This window comes from Haliotis rubra, unplaced genomic scaffold (genome assembly GCF_003918875.1).
Source record: "Haliotis rubra isolate DU_JTF1 unplaced genomic scaffold, ASM391887v1 Scf161, whole genome shotgun sequence".
NCBI lineage: Eukaryota > Metazoa > Mollusca > Gastropoda > Lepetellida > Haliotidae > Haliotis > Haliotis rubra.
This window is the reverse complement of record NW_025765570.1, coordinates 1048844-1073247: the sequence shown is the minus strand read 5'-3', so window position 1 is coordinate 1073247 and position 24404 is coordinate 1048844. Positions and strand designations below refer to the sequence as shown.

Genomic DNA, 24404 nt, shown 5'->3' with positions numbered 1-24404 from the left:
GAACTATATTGTCGTAAATGTATATATCGTCAAAACAGAGTAGTGATATTCTGAGTCGGTGATGGGGCCACCGTGTGCTAGCTATTGACGGATTGTTAAACAAATACACAGATTTCATTGTTTACTTCTCCTGTTTACGAATACTGCCGATGCAAATTTTAACTCACTCACTCACTTAACTCTTACGAATGCCTCTTCACTGAATCTGCACAGAACTTGACAACAGAGCTCCATACAATCAGCGACTGCAGTGTCGATATCAGTGACAATGGTATATTTGTCGTTTTCGATGATGACGGTATCCTGTGTTGTGGCAACGATCGTGTATGCGACATTGATTACGTCATGTGTAGGGGCTGCCCAATTCCAAGGTCACTTGAAACCTCTTGGGAGTTACCCCCCTTTACATGACATCCCCGTCATGGAGGGAATACCCACCCCCCAGTACTTCTACGAGTGGTTCGTGAGGCCGGGTCAACCTGTGTTACTGAGGTCGGCCTTAAACAACCCTAGCTTCCAGTACCCCGCATATAACCTCTGGACGGATGACTACCTCAGGTAAGTGAGTGTGTGCGAGGACAGGTGGGTTGATTGATTGATTAGGATCAAGGTGGGAACATCATTGCTCCAGTTAAAGTGACGGTATCCTGGAACCTGTAACAACATGACGTAAACTGGCTGACTTTAGGTATCTAGAGATTCCTTCTGATGGAACTTGGCAGTGCAGATAAACACGATGCCCGAAAGGTACCACCGAAAAGAAGTCGAGATATGGCATTAGATTACATTTGTGACGCTATTCTGTAGGGGTGAAACGGTACGCTCTTACGGTACGTATTGCGATACAAGGCCTTCGGTTCGGTCCGTTTCGGTTCGGTATATGAGACATATCATAATTCAGAAAATTGACAACAAGAGGCTAACCTTACACTGTTTAATAACATGGGAAACAATAAATCATAATCTTTGTTATTTTGAATGAACAAAACTGTCATTTCATGACAAGATAGAAGAATTAAAATATCACAGGCCTTGGAGCTCACACCTGTGTGGCAAAATAGCAAGTAGCCAAAGTATGATTAAAAGTCATTAAAATCACATCAGCATTTACTGCAGTGAAATCACCACGTCCCAGAAATTGTTCATGCTTAAAAAACACTAAAAACAATACACAAATCAGATCTTGTCGGGTGTGACTTCTGTTGACGACATATCATGGATAAATAAATTATACAAATTAACTCAACACAGTTGTCATAAGACAGTTACAGTCCGTGTGACAGATGATTGTCCTTGATCTAAATCACTGCCAATCTCTCATTTCAGTCAGTTAAACATTTCGAGACTTGAGAAGTACTGCTACACAATCTTGGCACATTCCAGAATTTTGTTTTGTTCTGTTTTCAGATTCATTCAAAATATCTTTTAAAGTTCACTCAGAAATGCATTTCTCCTTTCTGAAACAAATTTGTTTTAGCCTGAGAAAGCTGCTTTCTCTTTTTATCGGTCGTTAAATGTCCATTGCTCTGATATAGCTTGCAATGAGATGGTAGCAACAGCAAACAAACATAAGGCATACTAACTGTGATGAACAAGCCACCAGATCCATACCCATAATTGCAGTTATCCCTCGCCATAACGCCGGTCTTGGGGTCCATGGATGATCCCCCCGAGCTGTGAGACACCCGTGTAATACATAACCCGGAATAAAGGCCAAGTAAAAATTATTTTCCATGGACATAACAGAACTGCTATTTCGTGTATTGTGCCCAGTCAAAACTATATCGTATCGTCGAAAGTTGGTAAATCTACCTGTAATAATACCAGCGCCTTGAGCATGCACTAGTGCGTGGATATGTGCGCTATATAAATATCCTATAATAATAAAAATAATAAATAATAACATGGCTCTTGGTGATTGTGGCAGACTTCCTCTACAAATTACTTATATGACTAAAGTAATTAAATACTGGTGTCACCTATTGTATATGCCTTATGATAGACAGCCAAAACATTGTTATATTATGCTCAAGTCCTTAGATGATGTTGGCCGCACTACTTGGGCAACTTGTGTCAAAAATATTTTATTTAAGTATGGTTTTGGCTATGCATGGATCAGTCAGGATGTTGGCAATGTTGATTATTTCATATCCTTGTTTAAGCAGAGACTTTCGGATAATCTTAAACAATGTCGGTCCACTTCAATTCAAAATTCTAATACGTGTTTTTATTACTCCCAATTTAAGACATTTTTAAATGTGGAAAGATATTTAAATTCTGATATTCCTTTACATCTCACATCTGCACTCTCTAAATTTAGATGTGGTAATTTTAATTTAGCTGTTGAAACTGGAAGATACAATAAAGTTAATTACAATGAGAGACTATGTCTATTTTGTAAATTGGATGACAAAAATGTTATTGAAGATGAATTCCATGTACTCCTTAAGTGTGAACGTTTTTCTGATTTAAGGTTAAGATATATTCAGAAATATTTTACTGATTTTGATCCAAATGCCAATTTTATTAACATTATGAAAACACATAATGATTGTATCATAAGAGATGTCAGTATTTTTCTGTTTCATGTACTTCAGCGCATTAGAAATGTTCCTCTTACACAGCATGTACACTCAACTATCTATATCATATGCAAATGACTGTATGATGGGCCTGTGGCCTTTTACTGAATAAACTTGTCTGTCTGTCTGAAAGTGAAAAAACAAATTATGTAAATGAAAATAAATATGTGAATAGGAAACCTGCAATCAAATTAAAAATCACTAGACACGATAATTCAGTTGTCCTTCCTGTTATGCTACCTGTTATTTAACTAAGTTGGAAATAACAATCAGCTGTGTACTCATGTTTTGCTCCAATCTACCGGTGATTCAGTTAAAAACGACCTGAAAATATATATATAACATAAAAGGATTTCTATCCATTATCAGAATAATTTATATCTTAAGCAGTTATTTTAACAGAAATATTATATATTGCTATCGTATTAGTATAATGCATGTTTTCTACGAACGTATTTAACATAATAATGAACATAGGTTCAGCACTTTGGGTTACGTGGCTGGATACATTTTACGTATGAGACAGTTTGACAAGTCACCGTTGAGTTCCCGCGGTACCTGTCTCTTTGATTGTAAAAACACAATATTGGCAATTAATTGTGAAATATGACTTCAATGAGTCAATAACGCGGGTCTTGGGGTCCATGGATGACAAGGCGGTAATCTGTTCGTGATTGCTGAGAATAATATGAAATTAGTACTAACGCGGTTGGCGTATAGAATGAGGGGATGTCATTTCACACACGTTTTCTCCAATGTTACTGTAAACAGTTTTAATTAATGAAAATGGGATTAAATTTAATCAAATAAAATGAAATCGAGGTAGATCGTTTTATTATGAGTTTTCTGACATCGTACGTTTTCGGATGGCAGTGTTTATCCCCGCTATAACGCGGTGTGTTGCATCACAGCACACATCGTAAGTACTCGGCTGACGGCGTGTATTTATGATAAAGTGGACTTCAATAAGTTATTACGATGTTTCGCTGTTCGTCTGATTTGAAATAACTGAAAAAGAAACAGAACTCAGCTATTGATTTGGTATCTGCAGTTGCTGTCTTGCTGACTTTGTAAGTGGACGACTTGAGGCGATCTCGAACTTACTTCCAGGAAAATAGCGGCCGTCAAGCAAAGAAATGAATAGATTTTGACCAAATGATTCAATTTCTAGACATTTTAGAAAAGGTTTAAAATGATTAATAAAATGACTGTACGAAAACCGAAGTTTTGGATTGCATTACGGTATACCGAACCGAAGGCAAAATACCGCGGTTCTACTAATACCGCGGTATACCGTTTCACCCCTACTATTCTGTTCAGTTTCAGCAATCCATTATATATAAGGAATGGACAGTCGCTAAAGTAATGGAGAGTGGTCGTTCCAGTGCACGTGGTACATGCTGTGAATATGTTAACAACAGTGTCGCTTAATGAAGGGCCGCTTCTATCCGATCATTACTTTTAAATACATAATATTTTAACGATAGTTTTGAAGTTTCTGCATTAGGATGAAGGAAATGTTCCAAGACACAATTTACCAAATAACCTCGGAATATCCTCGCAACTCTCCATTCCTTCAAGCTACTGGGGCCATAATGTTTCAGGAATGGAGAGTTACAGTGACATTCTACTCTACATCTGTAATTGGAGAAAAGGTGTCGAGTTGTATTGCTGGTTTATAATATTCAAGACATACAAAACTTGTCTCCCTTCTTGTTCTGAACATGAGCTGGGGAGACATCGCTCGGACTGGATTCAGAGAATCATCATTATTTAAATACGAGGGGTTGCGCCACCTGTGTGTTATTCGCCATGCCGAGTCCTGTTATAAGAATAACTGACGTATATGAGGTATAACGGTTTCCTGAATGACAAAATCCTGAGTAAGTGAATTATAGAATAGCTTGCGATTAGCACTCTTGTATATTTGTAACACTCACACGTCCACAAAAACAACATGCAGAACGTGAGAATCATGTTTTTACATTTAATTCATTAACTTAAATAAATGCAAGTAAACATGTTTAGATGTAAACATTGGCGAATATGGCAATGTCAGTTGAAGTACGTCCCACGTAGGTAACAATAGACAGTGAGCCAATTGTCGACCATGAACGATGCTGGACCCACATACCACCACTGGACGGGTGGGTCGATGGATGAATTTTGGAATATCTATCAAACTGACGTTTTCCATTCGAAATCAGAATCCATTAAGCGACATCTCATTCCATATCAGCACGTGGCTCATAGACGGAAAATCGGAGTTATTAATAGAAAAAAACGGTAATTGGCAAGTGGTTTCCAGAACAATATCCGGCTGCCCTCATGGGCAAGAAAATGCAATACCTAACTCCCTCTCATCGCGTATTTCTGGCGCCCCAGCGTCCAACACGTCCTTGGTCACTATCAGGGAATCAAGGTATTTCGGCTGGAATTACACTCGACAAGTGGCTTTGGTGAACGATTCCAGGAATTAACGTCAAGCGGGGCATCGTGTGCCGGATGTACATCTCTTCATTAACACGTGAAATAGATCATTATTGTGAAAACCGCTTGTCAATATAGACTACTTCCACTACAGGAGGAGGTTTGGTGACCTGGTCGTTTCATTCGAACATAACAAGAAAGAGACGCGTGACGAGAGAGATGGTGACGAGGGGCCATTCAAAACGTTCCTGAGTCAATACAACACATCCGATGTGTACCTGGTACTGAACCTGGAGCACAGCAGCGCCATGGCAGGTAGGTGCTGATAGCCGTGGTAACTAATGAACGGATGGGTACTTGTACGTGTAGAAGGTAAAGGGTCGACCATCTGATCAACGGGTGTCTACTGGAACGTGAAGTAATTTGTTGTACTGGTCTGGTGGGTACAAGTGGTGGTGGTGGTGGTTGATGGGATGGTTCTTGTAGGGAAGTGGGGGTGTGGGGTGGGTTAGGAAGGGTCCTATGTTGTACTGGTCTGGTGGATACAAGTGGTGGTGGTGGTGGTGGTTGATGGGATTGTTCTTGTAGGGAAGTGGGGGTGTGGGGTGGGTTAGGAAGGGTCCTATGTTGTACTGGTCTGGTGGGTACAAGTGGTGGTGGTGGTGGTTGATGGGATGGTTCTTGTAGGGAAGTGGGGGTGTGGGGTGGGTTAGGAAGGGTCCCATGTTGTACTGGTCTGGTGGGTACAAGTGGTGGTGGTGGTGGTGGTTGATGGGATGGTTCTTGTAGGGAAGTGGGGGTGTGGGGTGGGTTAGGAAGGGTCCTATGTTGTACTGGTCTGGTGGGTACAAGTGGTGGTGGTGGTGGTGGTTGATGGGATGGTTCTTGTAGGGAAGTGGGGGTGTGGGGTGGGTTAGGAAGGGTCTTATGTTGTACTGGTCTGGTGGGTACAAGTGGTGTTGGTGGTTGATGGGATGGTTTTGTAGGGAAGTGGGGTGTGGGGTGGGTTAGGAAGGGTCCGATGTTGTACTGGTCTGGTGGGTACAAGTGGTGTTGGTGGTTGATGGGATGGTTCTTGTAGGGAAGTGGGGTGTGGGGTGGGTTAGGAAGGGCCCCATGTTGTACTGGTCTGGTGGGTACAAGTGTTGGTTGATGGAATGGTTCTTGCAGGGAAGTGGGGGTGTGGGGTGGGTTAGGAAGGGTCTTATGTTGTACTGGTCTGGTGGGTACAAGTGGTGGTGGTGGTGGTTAATGGGATGGTTCTTGTAGGGAAGTGGGGTGTAGGGTGGGTTAGGAAGGGCCCCATGTTGTACTGGTCTGGTGGGTACAAGTGGTGGTGGTGGTTGATGGGATGGTTCTTGTAGGGAAGTGGGTGTGTGGGGTGGGTTAAGAAGGGTCTTATGTTGTACCGGTCTGGTGGGTACAAGTGGTGTAAGTGGTGGTGGTTGATGGGATGGTTCTTGTAGGGCGGTGGGTTTGTGGGTTGGGTTAGGAAGGGTCTTATGTTGTACTGGTCTGGTGGGTACATGTGGTGGTGGTGGTTGATGGAATGGTTCTTGCAGGGAAGTGGGAGTGTGGGATGGGTTTAGAAGGGTCTTATGTTGTACTGGTCTGGTGGGTACAAGTGGTGGTTGATGGGATGGTTCTTGTAGGGAAGTGGGGTGTGGAGTGGGTTAGGAAGGGTCCTATGTTGTACTGGTCTGGTAGGTACAAGTGGTGGTGGTGGTGGTGGTTGATACTGGTTCTTGTAGGGAAGTGGGGTGTGGGGTGGGTTAGGAAGGGTCCCATGTTGTACTGGTCTGGTGGTGGTGGTGGTTGATGGGATGGTTCTTGTAGGGAAGTGGGGGTGTGGGGTGGGTTAGGAAGGGTCTTATGTTGTACTGGTCTGGTGGGTACAAGTGGTGGTTGATGGGATGGTTCTTGTAGGGAAGTGAGGGTGTGGAGTGGGTTAGGAAGGGTCCCATGTTGTACTGGTCTGGTGGGTACAAGTGGTGGTTGATGGGATGGTTCTTGTAGGGAAGTGAGGGTGTGGGGTGGGTTTGGAAGGGTCCCATGTTGTACTGGTCTGGTGGGTACAAGTGGTGGTTGATGGGATGGTTCTTGTAGGGAAGTGGGGGTGTGGGGTGGGTTAGGAAGGGTCCCATGTTGTACTGGTCTGGTGGGTACAAGTGGTGGTGGTGGTGGTTGATGGGATGGTTCTTGTAGGGAAGTGGGGTGTGGGTTGGGTTAGGAAGGGTCCCATGTTGTACTGGTCTGGTGGGTACAAGTGGTGGTGGTGGTGGTTGATGGAATGGTTCTTGCAGGGAAGTGGGAGTGTGGGATGGGTTTAGAAGGGTCTTATGTTGTACTGGTCTGGTGGGTACAAGTGGTGGTTGATGGGATGGTTCTTGCAGGGAAGTGAGGGTGTGGGGTGGGTTAGGAAGGGTCCCATGTTGTACTGGTCTGGTGGGTACAAGTGGTGGTTGATGGGATGGTTCTTGTAGGGAAGTGGGTGTGTGGGGTGGGTTAGGAAGGGTCCGATGTTGTACTGGTCTGGTGGGTACAAGTGGTGTAGTGGTGGTGGTTGATGGGATGGTTCTTGTAGGGAAGTGGGGTGTGGGTGGGTTAGGAAGGGTCCTATGTTGTACTGGTCTGGTGGGTACAAGTGGTTGTTGATGGGATGGTTCTTGTAGGGAAGTGGGGGTGTGGGGTGGGTTAGGAAGGGTCCCATGTTGTACTGGTCTGGTGGGTACAAGTGGTGGTGGTGGTGGTTGATGGGATGGTTCTTGTAGGGAAGTGGGTGTGTGGAGTGGGTTAGGAAGGGTCCGATGTTGTACTGGTCTGGTGGGTACAAGTGGTGTAAGTGGTGGTGGTTGATGGGATGGTTCTTGTAGGGAAGTGGGTGTGTGGGGTGGGTTAGGAAGGGCCCCATGTTGTACTGGTCTGGTGGGTACAAGTGGTGGTTGATGGAATGGTTCTTGCAGGGAAGTGGGAGTGTGGGATGGGTTTAGAAGGGTCTTATGTTGTACTGGTCTGGTGGGTACAAGTGGTGGTGGTGGTGGTTGATGGGATGGTTCTTGTAGGGAAGTGGGTGTGTGGGATGGGTTTACACAGGGGCTTGTCGCGCTTACAAACAGCGTTAGAAAGACATATAAGTATATATACCCTCCCTAGTACAATATAAAACACTATCTAACGCTGTTTTTAAGCGGGACAAGCCCCTGTGGTACATACCCTATCTGACCGATGACACGTTGTGCATTTCTTTCGTTCAGAGGACATATTCCTGCCGCCATTTCTGGCGTGTGGGGGAGCGCAGAAACTGATGACGTATTTCCACGTTTGGTTCAGCAGTGGTGGGACGAAGTCCGTGCTTCACTTAGACTCCGTGGACAACGTCAACTGCCTCATGGACGGCACTAAAGATTTCATTTTCATTGACAAAGTGAGTGAGTTTGTCATGTTTAACGCCACCGTGTACACAATTTCAGTCGATAACATCAAAAGACTTTACAATATGGTACTTGTTAGTCCTTGCCTGGCGCTCGGGATTAATGGGTACAACAAGGACTGGTCTGCTCGGAGTATAATGTGTCTGAGTGGGGTATTCATGCTTAACCGAGGCATGGTATCTCAGTGAGCTAGCACCATAAAACCATCTTAAGTCTGGGCTAGTACAAGCAGCCACACATACATACGCATGCACGTCGTCATATGAGCGAAATAATCTTAAGTACGACGTTAAACCCCATTTGACCTCACCTCACTACCACTACTACTACTGCTGCTGCTGCTGCTGCTGCTGCTCCTCCTGCTCCTCTTCCTCCTCCTCCTCCTACTACTACTACTACTTCTAACACTTTTAACGATCATACATACTACATACCAGTTTGTACTCCACCTCCACTTACCTCCAATACATGTATTTTCTTCACAATTAAACTCGATGATATACAACCATACAAGATATATTCCGCCATATAGCTGGAATATTGCTGAGTGCGAAACACTTCTAAAGATCCATAAGAAACAAAAGAAAAGCAGTACCGCTTTTAGAGAACAAAAATTGCACCTAATGAAAAAGCATTTTTGTGTTGAATTCATCATTCAAAGTTTACTTTCCACCACAAAATGGTTGTCCTAAAACATGGCTCTTATAGTAGCTGTGTATGACCTGGCTCAAGTGTGTGTTATCTTACCCCGACGGTGGGGATGAGAGCTCGTACCACTTATTGTGCCTGGCCCAGATCAATCACCTATTCTCGCCACCGAGATATTGATGAACTGTTGCTGACTGCGTCATACTTTGTTAGTTAACCGTAGTTTCTTGTGAATGACTTTCTGATTCTGACGCTTGAATTTACAATACATTCTACCATGACTTCAGTTAATACTGGATTGTGATTGATGATTGATTAATCAAATTTATTCAGAGGTGTATAATCACGTTATATACCTCTGATTTTCCAACACAATGTGTATTTTTTTTAATCGTAATAACGCGGCTATGGTAGAATGCAGATATACGCACTGTGTTGGAAAATCAGAGGTATATCACGAAATTATAAATATAATATGTTTATCTCCGAACTGCTTTACTTTTATACAGAGATATAAGCCCCAAATTGAAGCTTCCGGCTTCAATTCAGAACGAGGCTTTAGCACAGTGGACGTGGACCGGGTGGATCTTGACAAGTTTCCTGGGTTTAAGTCCGTTCCTTGGCTCAAGGCTAAAATGAAGAAAGGCGATTGTCTCTTTATACCCGCCAAGTAAGTGGCGATTCCTTACACATAAGTACAGAGGTGAGTGTACATACCTACAAGTAGGTCCCATTTAAAGTCTCCAGGCGCTCCTGTTGACAGTTGTCACGTGCGGCAGTGTACTGATGTCACGAACTGCAGTCGTCATTTTATTTATTATTACAAATGGTTTGGTCATGCCGGGGAGTTAACTGTATGTATTACGAATTGTAGGCCTATTTCATAGTATGTTTTAGGGTAAGATAATAAAGAGGGCGAGGTGAGGTTTCTCCGCTAGGTTGAAAGGCTGGGTTGTCTGTCGTATAAAGCGGTTACGTCTCCTAAGCTTCGGGATCCACCCTCAACATGGATACAGGTCCCCAGTTTTCAGATTACTCGTTCCTGTACCGGGAAGTAACTCCGCTGAACCCCTTCTAATCCTAGTCGCTGTAGGCATCGCATAATCAGCAAGTAATCGATGCTCACTGTCTTTCAGCTGGTATCATCAGGTGTACTCGCACCAAGGCCGGAATCTGGCTTCTAACGTGTGGTTCGATCGCCTTCTGTGGTTCAACAGTACCGACTGTGAGAGGACAACCCCACGCCCCCTAAGTAAGGTGCCACTCATCACCGCACAAAACTTCATCAGGTGAGGAAAGGCCGACAAGCATCCACGAACCAGTGAAGAGCGCGTGTGTTTCTGTCTCCGTATTTGTCTGAATACAGTGTGTTAGTTTTGAGTGTTTTCTTTTACAGAAGTGACCTGTTTTCTGGTCTGGATGGGAAGGACAGCATCTACGAGTATGATTTGCAATACATGGTGAAGAATGTAGAGGAAACCAAGCAGGTGCGTGTTCTCGTGGCTTTAGTAGTGGGAACATTTCTAGCCCTTGATGTGCGAGTATAGTGTATCAGTTAGTATTGTCGTGGGGAACCTCAGATCCAGTAAATACCCCTTCACGGTGTTATATACTTGGACTACAAATTGCAACTCGCACGGCTTATATGGTGGGCATTCTACATAAACGTACCCGTGAAGATCCGGGTTAGAATATTGATCTTCAGTAACCCATGCTTGTTGTAAGAGGTGACTAGCGGGATCGGGTGGCCTGGCTCGCTGACTTGCTTGACACATGTCATCAGTTATCAATTGCGTAGATCGATGCTCATGCTGTTGATCACTGGATTGTCTGGTCCAGACTCGATTATTTACATACCGCCGCCATATAGCTGGAATATTGCTGAGGTCGGCCGGCTTAAAACTAAACTCACTCACTCTACATAAACGATTGTGGCAAAGCGACAGCATCATGGAAGTTAAAACAGATGTATTCAAAGAGAATGGCGGATCAGCCTCATGATGTTAGAAACCTTACAAGGACGACTAACACGGAGATCAGGGGCGGATACAGCTGTTTTAGAAAGGGGGGTGGGGTGCATACTATTGAGAAAAGGGAGGGTGCACATTTCATTTTCACCCGAGTTTCAATGGTCATTTAATAAACTTTCAGGACAAAAAAGGGGGGGGGGGCGCACCCCTGAACCCCCCTTCTGGATCCGCCTATGGAGATGCTTGAGGTTCTAATGTGATCCTTGTCAACACCCATGTGTATCGTCACAGCGGTGGGTGGGTGGATACCCATTATTCCAATAGACGTTTTGGCATTTAGGGGATAAAACAAGCACACGGAGTCAATGTGTTGTGTCGTAGATGGGTACCAATGAGGCACAGTGTCTCGATAGCATTGAAATTATTCTGGACGAGTACAAACACGCACGCACGTCTCAGCATAAGTGCTTTCATCTTGAACGCCAAGTTGAACCTCATTTCCACTTACCCTACTTCCTGTGTTCCAGGTGTACCACTATTTCAACACCGACGGCGACGACCATGTCTCCTGGGAGGAACTTTACCAGGCCGACGTGGACGACTTCGTCGCCAGGTTCGGTGGCTCGTTAGCGGAGAAGTTCAAGACAACAATGGAGGACATTGACGACAATAGAGAGAACCAGGATCAAAGCAAGTCCAAGGAGGAACTTTGACCTCTGTGTATGTACGCTTACAACAATAAACATTTAATTCTCTTGACCTGTTTCATTTGTATCTGTTAGAAGTTGTTAAACGTCACTGTTCCGCACAGTATAATCTCCAGCTACAGTCTGTCACAGTGTGCGAAATATACTATCCCAAAAAAGAAACGCACAGGCCAGAAATCTGTTGCGAAAATGGTGTATTTTCAAACATGTATAACTCGTCCACAAATAGACTTTAGTGCATGGATTTTTACATCAGTTTAGAAAAATGAAATGCCTATACAACCAAGTGGATAATTATAGATAACGGAGACGTTGAGCGCGATGGCGATGACGCAGCACGGTCCCGACGTCGGGTCTCAGTCTAATCTCTCTCAACCTGTTCCGTACAGTTTGACCGGATTCCTCCGAATTCCAGGTACCCTGCTGTCACCCCTGACAGTACGATCACGCAAATGTAGTACCCGGATGTACCGATCTTGGGATGCAGTGGTGTCTCGAGGTCTGCCTGTACGGGGACGGTCATTTGTTATACCTGTTTGGTTGTATCGAGCTGCAAGCAGTTAGCTCCGACTAGCATTCCGACGCCTGGCAACAGAAAATTGGTAATCTCGAGCGTGCATTCTTCCAATGGCGATGTTCCGTGTCGTAGCCTCAAGACGTGGCGTAGTGATTCGACCTTGAAACTCCTTCAAAGCGAATGCCGATTTCCGAAATTAATCTGGATTTTTATAGCCAGACAGTGCATGCTCTTTGCTGCTCAATTTCAACTGGAAGGTGATTTTTGTTGCTTTGTGGCAATGCGTTTTTAATCCTTGTAAGAAATCTCATCAAAATCAACATTTTCAGGTAAAGTCGAATTTTTACTTGTGCAATTGTGTAAAATCATTTTATCAACACTTTTGTTGCATATTTTGACGATTGTTTGAATACAATAGGTAATTAATAGGTTTTAAAAAATACAAAACGCCTATGCGTCTCTTTTTTTTGTTGCATATTTTGACGATTGTTTGATAGGTATACAAAACGCCCATTCTCTTTTGGGATAGTATAGTTTCAAATTTTGTTAGCCAGTCGGGCAAGTATGCCTGAAAGTTACTAGCCATCAAAATAATTCACTTGCCCGAAATGTGAATGTAGAAATTCAGCAAAAGATTACAAAAATTGATGAGAATAAGATATCGTAGGTTTGGCAAGGGTTTCATCGTTAAGCTGCTAATATGATAAACATTTTTTATCAGGCCATAATTTTGCATGATTTAAAGTGTATTATAACTTAGCAAGTCAGAGAGAGTGATATACTTACAAAATGACGCCATGAAAATTCACTAGCCAGTCGGGCCAGTGACTATGGAGATTTACTGGCCCACCTGAATTTTTACTAGCCACAGGCTAGCGGGCCATTGGCTATTTCGCACACTGGTCTTTCAACAATGTCACCTTACGCACCTCATGTCAACATTCTCACCAGCTTGTGGCATTGTATTAGGCTAAATACATTGTGTAGTGTTTTCACAGATGCATAATTTCTTCTATTCTACAAATCTAGCATAGTGTGGTGGATCTGATCTCTCCAAGCTAGTTGGTCAGACCTAACCAAGAAAAAAATTGAATTGTTGGTCCGATGTATACCCATGAAACTAACCAGGCACCACCCACATTTGTATATGGTAAGTACGACCACATTACATATTGTATATGCTTCGAAAACCAATTTCCGCGTATCAAAATGGTAAATGTCAACAATGCCGTGACTATGTAGTATGTACAGTACCCAACCCTGTACACTTAAAACAACCCATGAATCCGTTGGTAAATGAACAGATGGTGGCCACATGAATACGTGCATACACCTAGTTGCGGGTACAGCAACGTGCAGTAAAACTTGGACATAGTACTGTGACCATGTGCCCCAGTCCACCCAGCTGTGAATGGGTATAACGTAAGGATGGGAAAGCCACATTAACACGGTGCGCCTAAAGTTGTATGATCCCCAGGGAGTTGAGATTGATAATGTATTGTGCCGTTTGACATCAAATGATCGAGGGAAAAACAAAGCGCCTGTGAGCAGCTGAGCTGGATATTGGCACTATACAAATATTAGCATAATAATAAAGTGCCACCAATTTGATTGTCACACAATTGTCAAATGAAGATATTTGTGAATGTATGAACCAACACTGGCGACTACATCAGTACCTGGTGCAGCAACACCTCGCACGGACAACATCTGCTGGTCTCTGACAAGGAGTGATTGCGTTAATTCCTTCAGATGTTGACCAGGAGTATCTCTAGTTCGAACTTGGCATCCAAGATAGTCCCAAAGATGTTCAAAGGGATTCATATCGGGGCTCCTTGCGTGCCATGGTTATTGTTCAGGGTGATGACGGCTCGAGAGCGGTGGTGTCTAGCGTTGTAATCCACTAATGGTTGGTTATCAAGTACTTCGTGTGGATAACGTTGACCATTGAGTATCCCAGGTATTGTAATGGCATCCACCTTACAGGCATTCGAAACACAACCCAACACCATCACTGGGTGCTGCTGCATAGATATTCCTGGTGATATGCCTCGTTACGACGTCAACAGAAGGGACAAAGGTCGTCTGTAACGTGTAGAAGTTAACGACTTTCATTAGAACAATGAATCCAACGCCGTGTCCTTAAGTTACAATTTCACTACTTTCTCTTACATTTCTCTCCCGTCAAGGCCCGGTTAGAATGAAGCTTCAGTAACCCATGCTTGTCGTAAGAGGCAACTAACGGGATCGGGTGGTCAGGCTCGCTGACTTGTTTGACACATGTCATCGGTTCCCAATTGCGCAGATCGATGCTCATGCTGTTGATCACTGGATTGTCTGGTCCAGACTCGATTATTTACATACCCCCGCCATATAGCTGGAATATTGCTGAGTGCGGCGTAAAACTACACTCACTCACTCACTCCTTAAGTTACTATTTTCTCAGAGCCTGCACGTCGAGGTTCTTTACCTGTGGGTAAGGGACGTCCGATCTTATGCCCTCTGCCCGGCAGCCCGATGCTACTGGTGGCGTGTCGAACTTCCTCTCTACATCGCCGGCGCGATCTTCCGCATGGTTTCTTCGTGGTGTGAAAAATATAGTTTAATTATTGAAGAACAGGCCGGTTTCCGAGAAAATTACAGCACTGTTGACTGTATGTTTGTTCTACATGGATTAATTAATACTGCAATTAAAAATAAAGTTAAATTATACTGTGCATTCATTGACCATCGAAAAAAGCTATGTAAATAGACATGCACTTTGGTGTAAATTATAAGCTTGGGATAAGTTCAAAACTTCTAACTTTAGTTCGAAGTATGTATGAGGAGGTTAAATCTTGTGTGAGGCTGTCCAGTAATATTCATTCAAACTTTTTCATGTCGTCTATTGGTGTCAGGCAAGGAGAAAATCTGTCGCCGATATTGTTTTCATGATTTATTAATGATATAGTAGAAGAACTTTCTTCTATTGATGACTTGGGAGTTGTTATTTCTCATGTACGTTTACTTCTGTTGTTATTTGCGGATGATATGGTGCTCTTTAGCAATAGTGTTAAAGGTTTACAAGACGGTTTGGATATGATGTTTACTTACTGCACGAAATGGGGCTTGACCATAAATACTGAAAAAACAAAGGTTGTTATTTTTCGTAAAGGAGGTAGACAAGGCAAGGCTGAAAAGTGGTCCTATAATGGTTCACCTCTTGAGGTAATCAATAGTTTTAAATATCTTGGTTTAGTATTTTCAACAGGTGGCAGTTTTTCACAAGCTCAGAAAATCCTATCAGAACAAGGTTTGAAGGCACGTGGTTCATTGTACAATATATTCAATGATAATGTGTACATTACTCCAGATATTCAGTATCAGTTATTCCAATCAGTTGTTTCTCCTATTCTCTCATATGGTTGCGAAGTTTGGGGCTTTATGGAAGCTAATGCTATCGAAAGGGTACACTTGATATTTATGAAACATATATTATATGTCAAAATGTCAACTTCATCAACTTTCTTATATGGAGAATTGGGTACATTCCCTTTGAAAGTTATTCGTCTTGTCAGGATTATCAAATATTGGCTTAAGATTTTGAGAAGTAAACCAGATAGATATATAGTTTTGATATATAATTCATTATTGAATAGTTCAAATGAGAACCCTGATGTTGAAAATTGGGCAAGTTTATTGAGAGATACGCTCTTCAGGTTTGGTTTTGGTTATATTGAGGTCACAGGGGCGTGTCGCGCTTAAAACAAGCGTTAAAAAGACATATAGGTATATAGACCCTACCTAGTTGAAATATAAAAGTCCTTTTTATATAGTACTAGGAAGTAGAATCTATAACCTATATGTCTTTTTGAACGCTGATTTTCTAAAATCCCACTTTCTGTTGATATTATATAGTACTAGGGTAGGGTCTATATACCTATATGTCTTTTTAACGCTGTTTTTAAGCGCCTTTTATATAAGTATGTTTAAGTTTATCAAATTGTTAAAATGTGAAAACAGTTCTGAAATATTGAAAGCTGCAAAGTGTATTTATTATATCTTAAATGAAAGAAACAAAATTGAATTTTTGTAAATCGTTCACACATATCCTCACTCTTGGGCAATAATGATAATAACAATATGATTGCTCTCTATATACGTACCTCGCCATGTGCACAGGCGAATATTCAGTATATATATATTGTATTGGTCTTTGACCTAATAAAAATCTTGTCTTGTCTTGTTATTTTATGTTCATTGAAGACCATATTCTCTATTGACAGAGGTTATTGCCTGTATTTAAGCTTATTGACACTGCTCAATTTTTCTCAGCTGCTCTCTTCTCTTCTCTTTCTCTTGGCATGACGTATTTCTTTGTGCTTTTTATGTATTCGTGTGCCAGCACCGAGTTTTGACGTACTCCTTAAGACCCAAAGAATCGTTTGATGGATGCTATTATTAGTGTTGATCTTATTCATACAATGGCCAAACAAATATAGCAACTATTACATATATGTGTTGTGGTTTTATTTTATTTTCGAATACCGAACAGTGTTTTACGTGTATCTGTGTTTAGTTTACAGGTGGGAAAATTAGGTAAATGAATGTACCTATTACATATCTGTTACATACAACTATCTTTGTTCATACTCAGACTGAGGGCGGTGGGGTAGCCTAATGGCTAAGGCGGTCGCTCGTCACGCCGATGACCCGGGTTCGATTCCCCACATGGGTCCGAAGCCCATTGCTGGTGTCCCCCCGAATATTGCTAAAAGCGGCGTAAAACCAAACTCACTCATTCACTCATACTTAGACTGGGAAATACTACAGGGATTTTGGCAGTATCATATTCTCATCATTTCTACATTTCAGTGGTTGTCATGGCAACGTTTTCAATAATGCTCCACCAAATCAGGTTGGTACAGTATAAATACTTGAATGTATAATTGCTTTGTATTTGTTTTCGTTCCACTGACAGGATAAGCAACGTAGTCAGGAACTCACGGAATCCAAGGACAAATAAATCGAAAATATCTCCATTAACAAACAGATGTATTTCACAACACATGCACTAATTAATGGTGATGCTCGTACCGATGTGTTTGTCGCCTGCAGCGGGAGGCGGCCGCTAGGCCTCTACTGTGGACATCTCTGTAAGCGCCAGGTCCGTCTCCTTGCCGCGCCTCCTCGGCAGTCGGGAAAACCCATACCCAGGGAACCTGTCCCGCCGCTGCCAACTCTTCCTGTCAGGATAAATACAGGTTGTGGTTGGTTAAAAACATCGAGGAAATATTTTGTAGTTTGAAGATTCGTAGATTATAATGCATTGTATTTAAACGGAAGTAGACAACATAGTACACTGTGTATACCAATATACCGGATACAGTAGTCGACTACACAGTATAGCTATATACCGGAAGTAGAAGGCGGCAACACAGTGTACCTTCTTACCCGAATTAGCATTATCCCAGCATTCCGGATGTAGTAGACTACAACACGGAACACCTTCCTCCCGTGGAGAAGCAATCGATCACATGATCTAAGCAGTAATCAACAAACCAGTGTATCCTGTTACCGGAAGTAGAAGATGACTCATTGTGTACTCCCCTACCAGAAGGAAATGACAATACAATGTACCCTCTTACCGGAAGTAGAAGATGACTCATTGTGTACTCCCCTACCAGAAGGAAATGACAATACAATGTACCCTCTTACCGGAAGTAGAAGATGACTCATTGTGTACTCCCCTACCAGAAGGAAATGACAATACAATGTACCCTCTTACCGGAAGTAGAAGACAAAACAGTATACTATTACTGGAAGAAGTAGACGATTACGCAGGGTTTCTGTCCTACCGGAAATAGTTGACTACAAACCAGTGATACTCTTTCCGGAACGTTACCGATTATTCTCTTACCGGAAGCAGCAGTCGAAGACACATTATATCATCTTACCGGTAGCAGCAGTCGACTACACAGTGTATCCTTTTAATGGAAGCAGCAGTCGACTTCACAGTGTGTCCTTTTTACCGGAACGACGACACATTATATCATGTTACCAGAAGCAACTGCGACTACAAAATGTGTCCTCTTACCAGAAACAGCAGTCGACTACACATTGTATCCTTTTACCAGAAGCAGCAGCCGACTACAAAGTGTATCCTCTTCCCGAAATAAGTGCACAACCTTCTTCTTACCGGAAGTAGTAGACAACAGCAGCCAGAACTCCTACTCCGACGAGCGCCCCAATGATGGTGGGCAGCCATCTTGTTGGGAAAGAGATAGGTTCACTGACAACGGGACCTTCTGCAAATACAGTGGTATCAATGCATTGTTGATAGAAAAGGTGTAATTGAAATGGCTGAACGAATACAATACATTAATATTCAAGTCATTTTCGACATTGAACACAAACCAGTTGACCAAAATATCTGGAGATTGCACAAAATCAGTTATATCTTTGAAGCTCAGTTTCCTGTGTACAATCAAATCGTCCTCAGTTCCGGTTCCTTATGCAAAGCACTGTTCTACCTTCGGAAATGGAGTATTCAGAATGATTACTACCAGTGGCGAAATACCTGTGTGAGTGGGTGTTATTATATCAGTTGTGTTACATCCATGTTGTCTGCATCTGTCTTCACAGTCCTCCACGTGCTGTCCTGACTGATGCGTTTTGGAGCAGGCAACCGTACACACTTTGTCCATCTCACAGAGTGATGCCACACCTGGACAGACAGGAAGCACAGGTATAATACACGCACAATGCCTTACCCTCACAGAGAGATGCCACACCTGGACAGACAGGAAGCACAGGTATAATACACACAGAGAGATGCCACACCTGGACAGACAGGAAGCACAGGTATAATACACGCACAATGCCTTACCCTCACAGAGAGATGCCACACCTGGACAGACAGGAAGCACAGGTATAATACACGCACAATGCCTTACCCTCACAGAGAGATGCCACACCTGGACAGACAGGAAGCACAGGTATAATACACCTGGACAGACAGGAAGCACAGGTATAATACACAATGCCTTACCCTCACAGAGAGATGCCACACCTGGACAGACAGACAGGATAATACACGCACAATGCCTTACCCTCACAGAGATGCCACACCTGGACAGACAGGAAGCACAGGTATAATACACGCACAATGCCTTACCCTCACAGAGAGATGCCACACCTGGACAGACAGGAAGCACAGGTATAATACACGCACAATGCATTACCCTCAATATGCACCTGCACAATACCTTACCCTCACAGAGAGATGCCACACCTGGACAGACAGGAAGCACAGGTATAATACACGCACAATGCCTTACCCTCACAGAGAGATGCCACACCTGGACAGACAGGAAGCACAGGTATAATACACGCACAATACCTTACCCTCACAGAGAGATGCCACACCTGGACAGACAGGAACCTGAGCAGGATCACGTACGCTAATAAAATGATCAGGTTGATTGTAGATGTTCCTGAAAAATGGATATGGAAGTTCGTGGTGGTTGTGGGGAATGTGGATATCCCTGGGGGTTGAATGTGGATGTCCCTGGGAGGTGAATTGTGAATGTGGATATCCCTGGGGGTTGAATGCGGATTTCCCTTTGTTTTACGTGCCTTTCGGGTTCAATGAATGTGTCCCCGTCCCTGGACGATGGATATGGACGTGCCCTAACGTTGAATGTGAATGTCCTCAACTTAGATGTTCCTGTGGTTGAACATTGTCTAGGTTCTGTTTTGAATAATTGTGTCTTATTGGCACACTAGTAACTTATGTGAAAGAGTTACACTGTACATTAGAAAACTCTCAGTGTGTGTAACTGTTCCGTCCTACTCCCGCCTCTGTAGAGGAAAACATATGTACACGCACGTATAGGGATCATTACTAGGTGTAGCAACAGTCACGGAGGATTAGTTCAACATTGAGAACAATGGTCATGTTTCTCGCTGGCAGACACTCTCTTGTTGTTACCAGATATAGTCGTGTTGTCGTTGTTGTTGCGGCTGCTGCAAGCACGTGGGAATGATGTAGTGACTTGTGGTTGATGCAAGGAAATGTGGGTGTTAAGAGTCGACGTATTGTTATTGTGAATACGTATAGTTGCTGTAGTGGTTGTAGTGACGTGTGGTTATTGGTAGGACGTTTGGTTGTTGTGACGTATGGTTGTTGTAGTGGTCGATGTAGTGACGTATGTTGTTGTAGTGGTCGTTGTAATGACGTGTGGTTCTTGTAGTGACGTGTGGTAGTTGTAGTGACGTGTGGTTGTTGTAGTGGTCGTTGTAGTGACGTGTGGTTGTTGTAGTGACGTGTGGTTGTTGTAGTGGTCGATGTAGTGTAGTGACGTGTGGTTCTTGTAGTGACGTGTGGACAGTAGTGGTCGTTGTAGTGACGTGAGTGGTCGTTGTGACGTGTGGTTCTTGTAGTGTAGTGACGTGTAGTGGTCGTTGTAGTAGTGACGTGTGGTTGCTGTAGTGGTCGATGTGCCAGTGAGTGACGTGGTTTGTAGTGGTCGCTGTAGTGACGTGGTAGGTTCTTGTAGTGTCGTGACGTGGTAGTTGTAGTGGTGGTAGACGTATGGTTTGTAGTGGCGTATGGTGTAGCTGTCGTGGTGGTCGTTGTAGTGACGTATGGTTCTTGTAGTGACGTGTGGTTGTTGTAGTGGTCGTTGTAGTGACGTATGGTAGTTGTAGTGACGTGTGGTTTGTAGTGTCAGTGACGTGGGTGCTGTAGTGGTCGATGTAGTGACGTGTGGTTGTTGCAGTGACGTGTGTTGTTGTAGTACGTGGCTGACTGGTGGTTGTTGTAGTGGTCGTTGTACGTGTGGTTGTTGTAGTGGTCGTTGTAGTGACGTATGGCCAGTTGTGAGTGACTTGTAGTTGTAGTGGTCGTTGTAGTGACGTGTGGTTGCTTGTAGTGGTCGTTGTAGTGACGTGGGTTGTTGTAGTTAGTCGTTGTAGCGACGTTGTGGTAGTTGTAGTGACGTGGTGTGGTTGGTAGTGTTGTAGTGACGTGTGGTTGTTGTAGTGGTCGTTGTAGTGTTTACGTGGGTAGTGTAGTGAGGTCGTGTGGTTGGTTGTTGTAGTGACGTGGTCGCTTGTAGTGACGTGTGGTGTGTTGTGGTCGTTAGTGACGTGGCGTGTGGTTGTTGTAGTGACGTGTGGGTTGCTGTAGTGGTCGTTGTAGTGACGTGTGGTTGTTGTAGTGACGTGTGGTTGTTGTAGTGGTCGTTGTGATGTAGCGTGTGGTTGTTGTAGTGACGTGTGGTTGTTGTAGTGACGTGTGGTTGTTGTAGTGACGTGTGGTTGTTGTAGTGACGTCTGGTTGTAGTGACGTGTGGTTGTTGTAGTGGTCGTTGTAGTAGACGTGTGGTTGTTGTAGTGACGTGTGGTTGTTGTAGTGGTCGTTGTAGTGACGTGTGGTTGTTGTAGTGAGTCGTTGTAGTGACGTGTGGTTGTTGTAGTGACGTGTGGTTGTTGTAGTGGTCGTTGTAAAGACGTGTGGTCGTTGTAGTGACGTGGTGGTTGTAGTGGTCGTTGTAGTGACGTGTGGTTGTTGTGGTGTGGATAACGTGTGGTTGTTGTAGTGACGTGTGGTTGTTGTAGTGGTCGTTGTAAAGACGTGTGGTTGTTGTAGTGACGTGTGGTTGTTGTAGTGGTCGTTGTAATGACGTGTGGTTGTTGTAGTGACGTGTGGTTGTTGCACTGATGTGTGGTTGTTGTAGAGGTTGTAGTGACGGGTGGTTATTCGTAGGACCTTTGGTGGTTGTAGCGGTTGTTGTGACGTCTGGTTGTAGCGGTTGTTGTGACGTATGGTTGTCGTAGTGGTTGTATTGACGTGTGGTTGATGTAGCGGTTTTTCTGACGTATGGTTGTTGTAGCCGTTGTTACGTATGGTTTTTGTAGCGGTTGTTGTGGTGTATGGTTGTTGTAGCGGGTGTTGTGACGTGTGGTTGTTGTAGTGGTTGTTGTAGTGACGTGAGGTTGTTGTAGTGGTTGTTGTAGTGAGGATGTTTACCTGGCAGCGTCATAAGAGCCAAAAGGACAACCAGCACCATCACCGCCTCAGGCTGAATCTCGGATTCAATATGTAGACCTAGAATAAGACACATAAAACGACATTTCTACTGAACATTTCAAATATATATGCTGCACTCTTCTGTTACACAATATTTGTGCAATATGCTTACACTGTATATCACATCTATATGTGTATAACTCACGTATGTTATGATTTACACAGTATCTGTGAACTAATACATAGCACATTGTGTCAGTCACCCAGTTATTCCTGGTCGGTGTCAGAGCAGATCAATCTTAATGATACCTGCAACTTAGAATACAACGCTTACACTGTACAGCTTACCTGGTCGTACATGCACCTGTCTTCGGGTAGTTTACAATTCATCCCCCGGTACACATCAACTGTGATTCTAAATCCTCCCACACAAGTCGAGAGCCATTACCACCGTGACGTCCACCCACACATGATCCTGCATGACTCGTTGCTCTCATGGGGAACCTGTCGGGAGCCTCATCACAAGCCCCATCTAGTTGATGTCTGTCCTCTACAACAGTCCTTTGTTCCAGGTGTTCAGTTCATGACCTTCATGGCCTTCATGTTACACGGCCGTCACCGGGTCTGCATTAGCAGGTGTCCTGCTTGATGGCCTTTGGTGTTTGCATCTCCAGTAGGTGTCATCTCTGATGACATAGCTGCGTAAGCTGTAACGAGGGATGCCTTGTCGTTTTGGGTGAGTGAGTGAGTTTAGTTTTACGGCGCACTCAGCAATATTCCAGCTATATGGCGGCGGTTTGTAAATAATCAAGTCTAGACCAGACAATCCAGTGATCGATCTGCGGAATTGATAACCGATGACATGTGTCAACCAAGTCAGCGAGCCTGACCACCCGATCCCGTTAGTCGCCTCTTACGACAAGCATGGGTTACTGAAGATGAATATTCTAACCCGGACCTTGTCGTCTTGGACTAACTGTCGTCCTTGAATATAAATAAGTTTGACAGAAACAAACAATCCCTTTCAAATTGAGAAGGGATATTCCTGAACCTGAGGAATTCTAGAATTGCTTCATATAGACCTTTGTATTGCAAAACAGGGGCGGATACAGCTTTTGAGAAAGGGGATGGGTGGGTGGGTGGGGATGCACACTATTGAGAAAAGGAGGGTGCACACATCATTTTCACCCGAGTTTCAATGGTCATTTAACAAACTTTCAGCACAAGGAGGGTGCGCAACCCCCAAACACCCATCCCCACCCACCCCTGGATCCACCTATGCAGAAAGGGCGAGACAGTAGGGGAAAATGATGCGGTTCGGGAACTGTTGCTTGCAGTGGCACTAGCCAGATGTGTTTGGTGTATGTCTCCTGGTGCCTGAATGTAGGTGTTTGAAAACCTCACGGTATCTGTATAAGTAGGCGTTCTGTTTTCATCATTATAAGGTATCTTTGACTGGTGTTGTTACCGGTGTTGGCGCTAGCATAAGCAGGTGTCTGTTTCACGGCATACTGGTGTTTGCATCAGCACTGTGCTGTTGATTTGGGGCACGGCTACCACTGTGACAGTTTCTGCATTGGCGACAATAGCAGTGGACGGTAAAAGTGTTAACGTACATGTTATCGTGACCCAGCTGTCTACACTGGTGAAGGAACCTTTTTAAGTTTCATATCTATTTCAGCGTTTTCTCACAAGCTCTAACAATCCGTTACCTTTGGGGTTCGCGCAGGTGAGGGAATATAAGTTCTGTTGTAATTCCCTTAACGACTCGCCAAACCTTGACGAGCTGTGCCATTGGTGAGCACCCCAAAGCGAAGACCACTGTCCGAGCCCCAGCTTCTAGTACCTGCCTAGAATACCTAATGATACCCAACGAAAACATCAATGTACGAATTGGCGGACCTTTCCGAACTTCCGCTTTTATAGGAACACTTTTCATATATATTTTTTGCAGCGATTTTCCATGTATCACATTAATACATCAAATTAAGTTTTTCAGGTTACCAGCATATGATAAAATTGAATACCGTTTTCATAACTGTTGTAGATTTCTGATTTCTGAATTTCCATCATGAAAAGGGGAAAAAAGAATCGGACCCCATAA

The 24404-nt window shown here is 43.6% G+C and overlaps 2 protein-coding genes across 2 annotated transcripts; one reads left to right on the top strand and one right to left on the bottom strand.

Moving 5' to 3' along the window:
* LOC124271550 (bifunctional peptidase and arginyl-hydroxylase JMJD5-like) lies at nucleotides 1–11818 on the top strand. The gene is made up of 7 exons (XM_046706690.1): nucleotides 1–558; nucleotides 5167–5327; nucleotides 8267–8436; nucleotides 9601–9761; nucleotides 10228–10380; nucleotides 10488–10578; nucleotides 11589–11818. Exons 1-7 carry the CDS (start codon nucleotides 269–271, stop codon nucleotides 11772–11774), a joined length of 1212 nt encoding a protein of 403 aa, XP_046562646.1. The 5' UTR covers nucleotides 1–268; the 3' UTR covers nucleotides 11775–11818.
* A 5482-nt stretch (nucleotides 11819–17300) lies between these two features.
* Nucleotides 17301–22759, bottom strand: LOC124271528. Its single transcript, XM_046706672.1, has 5 exons — nucleotides 22649–22759; nucleotides 22301–22378; nucleotides 18845–18991; nucleotides 18464–18572; nucleotides 17301–17510 (listed from the first exon to the last, which is right to left on the bottom strand). The coding sequence occupies exons 2-5, from the start codon at nucleotides 22338–22340 to the stop codon at nucleotides 17396–17398; spliced, it is 411 nt and encodes a 136-aa protein (XP_046562628.1). The 5' UTR covers nucleotides 22341–22378; nucleotides 22649–22759; the 3' UTR covers nucleotides 17301–17395.
* Between the last annotated feature and the right edge of the window lie 1645 nt (nucleotides 22760–24404).